The 12,006-nt window shown below is 43.1% G+C and overlaps 1 protein-coding gene across 7 annotated transcripts in view; it reads left to right on the top strand.

The window, feature by feature from the left end:
• ROS1 (ROS proto-oncogene 1, receptor tyrosine kinase) overlaps positions 1-12,006 on the top strand; it is a 416,131-nt gene that overhangs the window by 173,671 nt on the left and 230,454 nt on the right. For all 7 annotated transcript variants that reach the window (XM_069726197.1, XM_069726196.1, XM_069726195.1 and 4 more), the window contains 3 exons: positions 638-701; positions 4,504-4,703; positions 5,259-5,470. In XM_069726197.1, coding sequence (XP_069582298.1) covers positions 638-701; positions 4,504-4,703; positions 5,259-5,470 — 476 coding nt within the window. The remainder of the gene's footprint in view (positions 1-637; positions 702-4,503; positions 4,704-5,258; positions 5,471-12,006) is intronic.

Here is a 12,006-nt window from a genome sequence, read left to right as displayed (position 1 = left end):
CACCAGGTCCAGTTGGCATTACCGTCACCAGACCGCATACAGCCACCTTTATTCTCATAATTTCATATGACATCCAGTTTCCTCCAATAAGGAAATTCTGATGAAGGTCCCATGACGGACCGAAAACGTTTAATTTAATTTAATTGGTCTGGATGTACAATAAGGAAGGAATACATTTTTTTTCAAATACTGAGTGCCAAGTAATTTTTTTTCCTAATTGTATGGGTTGAACACCTGACTTGAGCACCACCAGCAGTATTATTCCAGAGTGCTGTGTTATTTATTTCCACTTGCCACAGGAGAGTTTGAGTGAGCATCACATACTTGAAACAAAGTTGCTTACTGACAATTATAGAAAGTCGTCAACAATTTTGTCCTGCCTTTTTGGGGGGTTTTATATGAAATTATGTCCAATTTGCATTTTTTAATCTGTTCCTGTGTGTTGCTCCAATACACACAAAGGAAATAAATCAGTGTATAACAAAATGTGCAATTGCAATAATTTTCTGGGAGAAATATTTCACTTTCTGGAACAATTTCAAGGGTGCCAACACTTTTGACAATGATTGTATAACAGTTGTGCAAAAATAACAAATATTGGAGTATTAAAAATATTGATAATGTTGTGGTGTTATAGGTACAAGCATACACTTCTGTGGGACCTGGACCTTTTTCTGAAATGGTTGAAGTATTTACCACAGGTAAATCATTGACTGTTTTTAAACATTTAATGTACTGGCTGAATATTGTAATATTGTAATATTTCACTGCATAATGGAGATATCTCTATTTTTCATTTTTTTATTACATTTACAAAAATTTCTACATTTCTGTTTTTTTTCAGTCAAGATAGGGTGCAGAGTGTACATTAATGAGAAAAAAAAATGAACTTTTTTGAATTTACCAAATGACCGCAATAAAGCAAAGAGTGAAAAATGTAAAGGGGTCTGAATACTTTCTGTACCAACTGTGTATATATATATATACTAGCTGAAGAGCCCGGCGTTGCCTGGGCATAGTAAATATCTGTGGTTAGTTATAGCACCTCACTTCTCTTATTTTCCCATCACGCCTCTCATTTTCCCCCTCACATCTCTCATTTTCTCCCTCACTCCTCTCATTCCCCCCTAACACTTGTCATTTCAACCTCACATCTGTCATTTTCTGATCACTCCACTATTTTTCCTCACTCCTCTCATTTTGCACTCACACCTTTTCATTTTCACCTCACACCTCTCATTTTCACCTCATTACCTCAGTATATACATGTTTGTCATCTCCCTTATATATAGTATACATCTGTATGTGATCTCCTGTATATAGTATATACCTGTATGTCATCTCCCCTGTATATAGTATATACCTGCTGTGTGTCATCTCCCCTATTTATAGTATATACCTGAATGTCATCTCCTTCTATATATAGTATATACCTGTATGTCATCTCCTCCTGTATATAGTATATACCTGTGTGTAATCTCCCCTGTATATAGTATATATCTGTGTGTCATCTCCTCCTGTATATAGTATATACCTGCATGTCATCTTCTATATATAGCATATACCTGCATGTCATCTCCTCCTGTATATAGTATATACCTGTATGTCATCTCCTCCTGTATATATATGTACCTGTATGTCATCTCCTCCTCTATATAGTATATACCTGTGTGTCATCTCTCCTGTATAAAGTATATATCTGTGTGTCATCTCCCCTGTATATAGTATATACCTGTGTGTCATCTCCTCCTGTATTAGACCTCGTTCACACATTATTTGCTCAGTATTTTACCTCAGTATTTGTAAGCTAAATTGGCAGCCTGATAAATCCCCAGCCAACAGGAAGCCCTTCCCCTGGCAGTATATATTAGCTCACACATACACATAATAGACAGGTCATGTGACTGACAGCTGCCGTATTTCCTATATGGTACAATTGTTGTAGTTTGTCTGCTTATTAATCAGATTTTTATTTTTGAAGGATAATACCAGACTTGTGTGTGTTTTAGGGCGAGTTTCGTTTGTCAAGTTGTGTGTGTTGAGTTGCGTGTGGCGACATGCATGTAGCGACTTTTGTGAGATGAGTTTTGTGTGGCAACATGCGTGTAGCAACTTTTTGTGTGTCGAGTTGCATGTGACAGGTTAGTGTAGCAAGTTGTGTGCAGCAAGTTTTGTGCATGGCGAGTTTTGCGCGTGGCGAGTTTTATGTGTGGTGCCTTTTGAGTATGTGCAAGTTTTGTGTGAGGCAACTTTTGCATGTGTTGCAACTTTTGTGCATGTGGCAATTTTTCCGCGTGTGCAAGTTTTGCATGTGGCGAGTTTTCCACGAGGTGAGTTTTGCAATTGTGGCGAGTTTTGCAAGAGCCTAGTTTTTGCATGTGGCAAGTTCTGCGCATGGCGAGTTTTGAGTGGCGACTTTTGTGTTTCAACTTTTATGTGGCGAGGTTGGTGTATTTGTGGTGAAATGTGTGCTGAGGGTAATATGTGTTCAAGCACATGGTAGTGTGTGGCGCATTTTGTGTGTGTTCATATCCCCGTGTGTGGTGAGTATCCCATGTCGGGGCCCCACCTTAGCAACTGTACGGTATATACTCTTTTGTGCCATCGCTCTCATTCTTTAAGTCCCCCTTGTTCACATCTGGCAGCTGTCAATTTGCCTCCTACACTTTTCCTTTCATTTTTTCCCATTATGTAGATAGGGGCAAAATTGTTTGTTGAATTGGAAAGCGCGGGGTTAAAATTTCACTTCACAACATAGCCTATGACGCTCTCGGGGTCCAGACGTGTGACTGTGCAAAATTTTGTGGCTGTAGCTGCGACGCCTCCAACACTTTTCCTTTCACTTTTTTCCCCATTATGTAGATAGGGGCAAAATTGTTTGGTGAATTGGAACGCGCGGGGTTAAAATTTCGCCTTACAACATAGCCTATGACGCTCTCAGGGTCCAGACGTGTGACTGTGCAAAATTTTGTGGCTGTAGCTTCGACGCCTCCTACACTTTTCCTTTCACTTTTTTCCCCATTATGTAGATAGGGGCAAAATTGTTTGGTGAATTGGAACGCGCGGGGTTAAAATTTCGCCTTACAACATAGCCTATGACGCTCTCGGGGTCTAGACGTGTGACTGTGCAAAATTTTGTGGCTGTAGCTGCGACGGTGCAGATGGCAATCCCGGACATACACACATACACACATACACACATTCAGCTTTATTTATTATATATATATATATATATATATATATATATATACTGTTTGACACTTGGTTCAATAAAAGGACTAAAGCAGGGTTCACGTCGTGCTGGACCCTACTTTCGATATGACTCCTTCGGTGTTTACTTCCAAACCTCAGCAAAACGGGATTTGGGTGTATGCGTTGAAGGGGCCGTTAACTATAATGATGCAGATGGAGTCACAGTGTGCTCAGTCATATATTATTTTTGGCCGTATATGCCTACTAGAGGCAGACAACATGACGTAGTCTACTACATGTTACTGCTCGCCTCTATAGGCCTTTAAGAACAAAAATGATGTATAGCAGAGCCCACTGTGACTCCATCTGCATCATTATATATATATATATGATGCAGAATCTGGACACTTAATACTGCAAAAAACCATTGCACATACCTAGTTAGGTATCACATTTCTGCACCATGATATCTGCCAGCATAGTGGTGTGCATGTTAGGTAAAGAAATGCTACCTCTGTATATTTTAACATCAAATGCATGAATATTAAATTCAGATTACTACTTTAATATATTGACTACATTTTTACAACATCCATCCAAAAAAAGTTGGGGCGCTAAAGAAAAGAAGAGAGCAGTGATTTGGAAATTTTTTATAACCATATTTTATTCAGAACACAGAACATATCAGAGATAGACATTTTTCCATTTCATATGAAAAAATAACACCTATACAAATAGATAGCAGCAACACATCTCAAAAAAGTTGGGTCAAGCTTAGTAAGAGGCTGGAAAAGTAAGTGACACTAATGCAAAACATGTGGATGGTCAATTTTCAACGTCACATGACATATGACTGTGTTTAAAAATATCATGGGAGATAGGTAGAGACTCTCAGAAGCAGGGAGGGTCAGAGGTTTACACTTTGTCCCAATTTTTGACCTGGAGTTATGTGTTAGAGTTTTTTAGAGCACATTTCAGTAAAATAAATACAAGTAGCACATAGACAGAGGGATGATGCTTTAGGCATAGGAATGGCCTCAATACAACAACCCATTTTCACATGCCCACATCACATAGAGAAGTCCCTGCTCAGGACCATTAAGAGCAGTTCGTAATCTGGTTGACCAAGCTGTCCACGTGTTGCATGGTTTCATTTGAATGATCAGCAGTAGCTGTAGGGGAAATAGATGACCAGCTGCCTTGTAGTAGACTATGATCGTGTTTTTCATTTTCATTACAGCTTTTTTTTAATGAAATATTCACCTAGTAGATTCTGCGGAGTTTGATTTTGATTTGCCTTTCCCGTTGCAGATGTTCATCCTGTTCCAGTTCTAATCAGTACTTCCTCAAGCAAAATAACTTTTACTGACGTGGACAGAAAACAAGAACTGTGGAATCTTAAAGCTGAGAATATACGGATGATTTCCTATATAGCTCATGATGAAAGATTGTTCTTTGTGGATAATGATACACTCTTTCTAAGTGATTTGAAAACCCAATCTGCTGTTCTGGTACTTGTATTTATTGTAATGTTTGGGTCTAGGACTTTTAATTGCTTTCACCGTTTGTTATAAAATAATAAAGCACAATAAGTACTATTGTGTGGATAAGTTAGCTTCATAATACAATAAAAAGATGAAATACAATAACACCAAAAAGGTCTAGGAAAATAATAGTCGTAGTCTCATAAACCCTTTAAAATCTCCATACTGTATTATTATGAGATACTCGACAGTGACATCCAACAATTTAAGCAAAGGGAATGATTTATTAAATAACACTTTTTTTCAGATTTTTAAGAGGAGAAATCACCTTGATAAGTGTTAAATCCAGGTCAAATAAATGACTCGAATTCAAAAACTTCAACTAAAACTGTTAAAATGCCAAACAATACATGAAAACACATTCTAGAGGTTTAGCACTTGATATTTTTTAACACACTTGAAAATGAGAGCAAGGTTTTCAGATTCATAATAATAACCACTTGATATTTCATCAAAAAGTGTTCTCAATTTTTTTCATACATTTGTAGCCCTTTTGTTCTGAACTTTTCTTTTTTTTTGCAGCTACTGAAGGATGTCCGTCTCTCTAGATGTCAGAGTATGACTGTAAACTGGATCGCAAGGCATATTTATGTGGCTGTACATTCAGAATGGAATAGTACACAACTTCTATTTGTTGACCTGGAGTTAAAGGAGAAAGTACTGAACCACATCAACACATTTGAGATATCTCCAAATCTGACAATACACACTGTTGTTGCTTACTCCCTTCTAAGGTACAAGGCTACTAATCGTTGCCTGTTACATTCTTTTGCAAGTCTCATATTGGTAGATATATTAACATTTTGTTATAATAATGCTTGAAAATAACATAATTAACAAAATTATTATTATTATTATTATTATTTATTGTTATAGCGCCATTTATTCCATGGCGCTTTACATGTGAAATGCACTGTTTTTTTCTGTTGTGTTACACTGAAGTTACCAACTAAAGTTTCTCTTTTTGGAAAATACTACTAAATTGTCTAATATCAGTTAATGGGGGTCTATTGTCAAGTCTATATCTTTCCAGACTGAAGCTCTGAACAAATGATCTATTATTCAATTATGTAAATATGATATTGGATTTTTCTTAGATATACTCAAGAAGAAAAACTAACAAAAGGATAATTTTAGATTTTAAATGTCGATGAGTGAACGTGCTCGGTGATACTTGGATATCACTCGAGTATCGTGCTCGGATGTTCTTGGTACGCAACAAGCATTTGCAGGTGCTCGAATTTGAAACTTTAATCCCTTCCCTGCATGTTTAGTACCTGTTACACAGCCAATAAGCATGCAGGGATTGACTGTGAGGCACTGTCTTGGTAGTGGCATTACTTTGATTGGCTTTCCGCATTACTTCATCAGAGGTTATAAAAGGATCAGTGCCACCATGCTCAACTCCCTGATACCATTGCTCAGCTCAGGGACAGTTCTTATTGGAGGGAGAAAGTGCTTGCCCAGGCCTGTGTGTGCACAGTTCAATGAATCAGAGTCTTCTAGTGTTGGTACTGGTGTTGATGCTGAACCATCATACTAGCAGTCCTTCTAAGGGATTATCTTGTGGTTTGCTGTTTGTATCAGGTACATTCTGCATTTAGCCTAGGGAGGGATGTGGCGCCCCAGGGTCCTGGTCATCACAGTAGCATTGCTTTCCTCCCGGGGAGAGTGATGTTACGCTTGAAGGCAAGAAGGGATAACTGCAACAAGGTACCACAAACACGCAACACATTGACACTCCAGGCCGCCAGGGGGAGCTTTTGATCCTACTTACTAGGTGACTCCCCATATATTTATAACTGGTAGTCTATAGGGAACGTCAGTCAGTTTTCCAGAGGATTCCTGCCTGGAAGGAGACAGTAGCCATCTGAGGGAGACGAAGGTTTTACGGAGCTGTGTAGCCCCAGTGCAGCAGTTCCTGGAAAGAGATGTTCAGAAAGCCAAATTGATTGCAGAGAGCGTGCAGGAGAGCAAAGCACAGGAGTGGATATCAGAGGGAGACGAGCCCCGAGCAGGCTGCCTTCTTCTGAGGCGCAGGACCGGTAGCCGGAACACCGAGGATCGTAAGGCACTCCATCACTTACATCAGAGACCGGCAGGACAGCTGAACTTTACATTACCTGTCTGACCTAACACCCAGGAGGCACGGTGGCACCCCTCCGAGGCCGGGGTGTGCTAGAGTCCCTATAAACAGCCTCAAGCCACCAGTCATCCGGGTTATGTCCTATCCTACCCGGGGGACAGAGAGAGAGACAACATCTGTGAGGGTCTTATGTGAGCTTTTAGCAGTAAGGGACTACAACACTACGGCGCCAAAGGAAGGCTTTTGATTTCCACCTGGGTAAGGGGACTCCTAACTTGCCTTCAAGCTGGCTGGACCTTGCCTACCCTGTGATCTGGTGCTCTGGACTGTGGATGCTGAAGTCTTCAGTAAAGGTAAAGAGACTGCAACCTTGTGTCCTCGTTCCTTACTGCACCATTCCTCACCATCTTCCATCTAAACACCGGGAGCCCTGGGGATATACTTCACCTGTGAGAAGTTACACCATCTAGCTGCCATAACTAGAGTTGAGCAACCTTGACCTTTTTAGAGTCGAGCCGGGTTTCGCGAAACCCGACTATCTCAAAAGTCGGGTCGAGTGAAATCGGCCAATTATGACGTAAAGTCGGGATCGACCGAAACACGAAACCCAATGCAAGTCAATGGGGCAGCATAGTCGGCAGTGAGTGGGGGCCAGGAAAACACCTAGAGTGCCCATTTTAATGTCAAAACCATCCATTCTTCTTAATGAAGCTTGTCAAGCGTAATTTACCTTATAATAATTGGAAGGCATTTGAAATTGGGGGTCATTTGGCTAAAGTTGTGGTGGGTAGGGCTGGTTCAAGTAATTAGTGGGCCCAGGAAATCTGGACCACGTCACGGCAGTGGAGCAGGGAGAGGTAAGTATTTCAACTTTGCAAGTGCTGTGAACCTGAGCAAGCAGGGGGGCCCACTCGTTGGCATTGGCACTGGCACAGGGCCCCTCAAAGTACAGCGGTGTGTTTGCACGGCGGGGGCGCCTCCCACCGGCAGCAACACTTTTGCGTACCATGAGAGGCCCTGTGCCAGTGACGTCGCCAACTCGTATTCCTCCCCCCACCTGATGAAAGAACCTGCACTTTCATCTGCACCTTCCTGTTTGTCCCCGTGTAAGGTGGTATGGTATGCGGGAAGGGGGACCTGACTTTCAGCAGGGTCACAATCTTGCAGTGTAGCGTGCACGGGAAATGTTGCGTTATGGGTCAATGTACCAGCAGACTCATCTATCACTGGCTGGGCAATGGGCAGGATGAGGAGGAAACACAGATATAAGCCCAAAGAATAAAGTGGGCTAAATGCAGTTCAAAATTGGTAACACAGGACTAATCAGGGGGCATTGCAGTGGAGGACAACTGGAATGAGAGGCTGACACAGAGAGTAGGCCCAAATCAGTAAGTAGTCGAAATGCAGTTCAAAATTGGCAACAGTAGTAAACAGGCGGCACAGCTTTGTTCAGTGGAGGAGAACAGCAAGGAGTGGCAGACACCGATAGTAGGCCCCAACCCAACTAGTAGGCCAAATGCAGTCTAACATTAACAACTACTTAACGAGCGCCTGAAAACGGAATTTCAGGACAGGAAACCTGGAGAACAGCAAGGAGCGGCAGACACCGATAGTAGGCCCCAAACCAACTAGTACGCCAAATGCAGTTGTTCCGTTTAACCACAATTTAATGAGAGCCTGAAGATAGAAGTTCAGGAAAGGCAACCTGGAGAACACCTTGGAGTGGAACACACCATCTCTCTACACCCCATACCCAATTTGTAGGTCTAATGCAGCGTAATTTCCGACAACTACTAAACGAGAGCATGATGATCGAAGCATTGGCGAGGAAACCTGGGGAACACCTTGGAGTGGAACACACCATCTCTCTACACCCCATACCCAATTTGTAGGCCTAATGCAGCGTAGTTTCCAACAACTACTAAACGAGAGCATGATGATTGAAGCATTGGCGAGGAAACCTGGGGAACACCTTGGAGTGGAACACACCATCTCTCTACAGTGGAACACACCATCTCTCTACACCCCATACCCAATTTGTAGGCCTAATGCAGCGTAGTTTCCAACAACTACTAAACGAGAGCCGGAAGATCGAAGCTCAGGAAAGGCAACCTGGAGAACACCTTGGAGTGGAACACACCATCTCTCTACACCCCATACCCAATTTGTAGGCCCAATGCAGCGTAGTTTCCAACAACTACTAAACGAGAGCCGGAAGATCGAAGCAATGGAGAGGAAACCTGGGGAACACCTTAGAGTGTAACACACCATCTCTCTACACCCCATACCCAATTTGTAGGCCTAATGCAGCGTAGTTTCCAACAACTACTAAACGAGAGCCGGAAGATCGAAGCAATGGAGAGGAAACCTGGGGAACACCTTGGAGTGCAACACACCATCTCTCTACACCCCATACCCAATTTGTAGGCCTAATGCAGCGTAGTTTCCAACAACTACTAAACGAGAGCATGAAGATCGAAGCAATGGAGAGGAAACCTGGGGAACATCTTGGAGTGGAACACACCATCTCTCTACACCCCATACCCAATTTGTAGGCCCAATGCAGCGTAGTTTCCAACAACTACTAAACGAGAGCCGGGAGATCGAAGCAATGGAGAGGAAACCTGGGGAACACCTTGGAGTGTAACACACCATCTCTCTACACCCCATACCCAATTTGTAGGCCTAATGCAGCGTAGTTTCCAACAACTACTAAACGAGAGCCGGAAGATCGAAGCTCAGGAAAGGCAACCTGGGGAACACCTTGGAGTGTAACAAACCCTCTCTCTACACCACGGAAGGGCTGATTCTTAGGAAGGAAGGCTGTCGGAAAGAAGCAGGGCGCGTCCGAGGGTGATTATATTCTTATTAGGTATATACTCACCCTCGGACGCGCCCTGCTTCTTTATTTGTAATGAATGTTTATTTGCAATGTGGTTTTGACTTACTCTATTTTTTTGGTAAATAATGATTTTATTATTTTCATTGTTTTGCATCTTCTTGGCAATAATATAAAGAAGACGCGACAGGACAACACTCGGTGGATGCCATATCTGTGTTTAAAATTGAAAAAACCTTTCAGTTAACTACTTGCAGGAGAAAGTTATTGTAGCTGGTGGCCATTTTTAGTACTGTACCAGATTTTTGTTGTATGTGTTTGTTTTTAATGTTAAAATGTCTGCATTTGATATCTCTCCAGTATTTTCTTTTTTATAAGCAAAATACTTATTTTTATATTTTCTGATGTTGGTTCCAGGGGTACACGGGCAGCAGTGGTGTGGTCAGTGGAGGCCTAGTGGAAGGAGTGACCGCAGACAGGCATCGAAGGCCTAAAATAATAACACATGGCTGTAGGCAATTTTAAATTGGTTCCAGGGGTACACGGGCAGCAGTGGTGTGGTCAGTGGAGGCCTAGTGGAAGGAGTGACCGCAGACAGGCATCGAAGGCCTAAAATAATAACACATGGCTGTAGGCAATTTTAAATTGGTTCCAGGGGTACACGGGCAGCAGTGGTGTGGTCAGTGGAGGCCTAGTGGAAGGAGTGACCGCAGACAGGCATCGAAGGCCTAAAATAATAACATATGGCTGTAGGCAATTTTAAATTGGTTCCAGGGGTACACGGGCAGCAGTGGTGTGGTCAGTGGAGGCCTAGTGGAAGGAGTGACCGCAGACAGGCATCGAAGGCCTAAAATAATAACACATGGCTGTAGGCAATTTTAAATTGGTTCCAGGGGTACACGGGCAGCAGTGGTGTGGTCAGTGGAGGCCTAGTGGAAGGAGTGACCGCAGACAGGCATCGAAGGCCTAAAATAATAACACATGGCTGTAGGCAATTTTAAATTGGTTACAGGGGTACACGGGCAGCAGTGGTGTGGTCAGTGGAGGCCTAGTGGAAGGAGTCACCGCAGACAGGCATCGAAGGCCTAAAATAATAACACATGGCTGTAGGCAATTTTAAATTGGTTACAGGGGTACACGGGCAGCAGTGGTGTGGTCAGTGGAGGCCTAGTGGAAGGAGTGACCGCAGACAGGCATCGAAGGCCTAAAATAATAACACATGGCTGTAGGCAATTTTAAATTGGTTCCAGGGGTACACGGGCAGCAGTGGTGTGGTCAGTGGAGGCCTAGTGGAAGGAGTGACCGCAGACAGGCATCGAAGGCCTAAAATAATAACACATGGCTGTAGGCAATTTTAAATTGGTTCCAGGGGTACACGGGCAGCAGTGGTGTGGTCAGTGGAGGCCTAGTGGAAGGAGTGACCGCAGACAGGCATCGAAGGCCTTAAATAATAACACATGGCTGTAGGCAATTTTAAATTGGTTCCAGGGGTACACGGGCAGCAGTGGTGTGGTCAGTGGAGGCCTAGTGGAAGGAGTCACCGCAGACAGGCATCGAAGGCCTAAAATAATAACACATGGCTGTAGGCAATTTTAAATTGGTTACAGGGGTACACGGGCAGCAGTGGTGTGGTCAGTGGAGGCCTAGTGGAAGGAGTCACCGCAGACAGGCATCGAAGGCCTAAAATAATAACACATGGCTGTAGGCAATTTTAAAATGGTTACAGGGGTACACGGGCAGCAGTGGTGTGGTCAGTGGAGGCCTAGTGGAAGGAGTGACCACAGACAGGCATCGAAGGCCTAACATAACAAAAATGTCAATACAATGATATTGTCAGTGGCAGGCATTGAAGGATGTCAGCGCATAGACTAAACATTGGTGGAGCTGTGAGATAATTTTGCAAGTGGTAGAGCACTGTTTGAGCTGGGGTGGGGGGAAACTGTCTTGTGGCCGGCGGTACAGGCCCAGGGCCCCTCATATTACAACGGTGTGTCTGACGTTGGGTGCGCACCACCACCGCCAGAGACACTTTATTGTACTAGGAGGGACCCAGTGGCAGTGCCGTCGACCAAAAGCGGGCTCACCCACCTCTTCAGACAAACTGCACTCTCACGGGTGCTGTCGCCAAGTGTCGATACCACGGCCCCGTGTGGGGAGTTTGGCCATTTAGTGAGGTGTAAACATGTCGTATGCTGGACAATCAGGTGCAGAAAATTACGAGATTGGAAAAGGCATTCAGAATAGTCCACAGGCAAGACCTTTTCATAGGAAAGCTAGGTGTCAGCCGGGCAAGGTGGGGCAAAAGATTTCGAAATCCAGTTGTGGTTCATTTTAATGAAGGTTAG

This window comes from Ranitomeya imitator, chromosome 5 (assembly GCF_032444005.1).
Source record: "Ranitomeya imitator isolate aRanImi1 chromosome 5, aRanImi1.pri, whole genome shotgun sequence".
Taxonomy (NCBI): domain Eukaryota; kingdom Metazoa; phylum Chordata; class Amphibia; order Anura; family Dendrobatidae; genus Ranitomeya; species Ranitomeya imitator.
The sequence above is the reverse complement of the archived record's forward strand: the minus strand, read 5'-3'. Positions and strand labels throughout refer to the sequence as shown.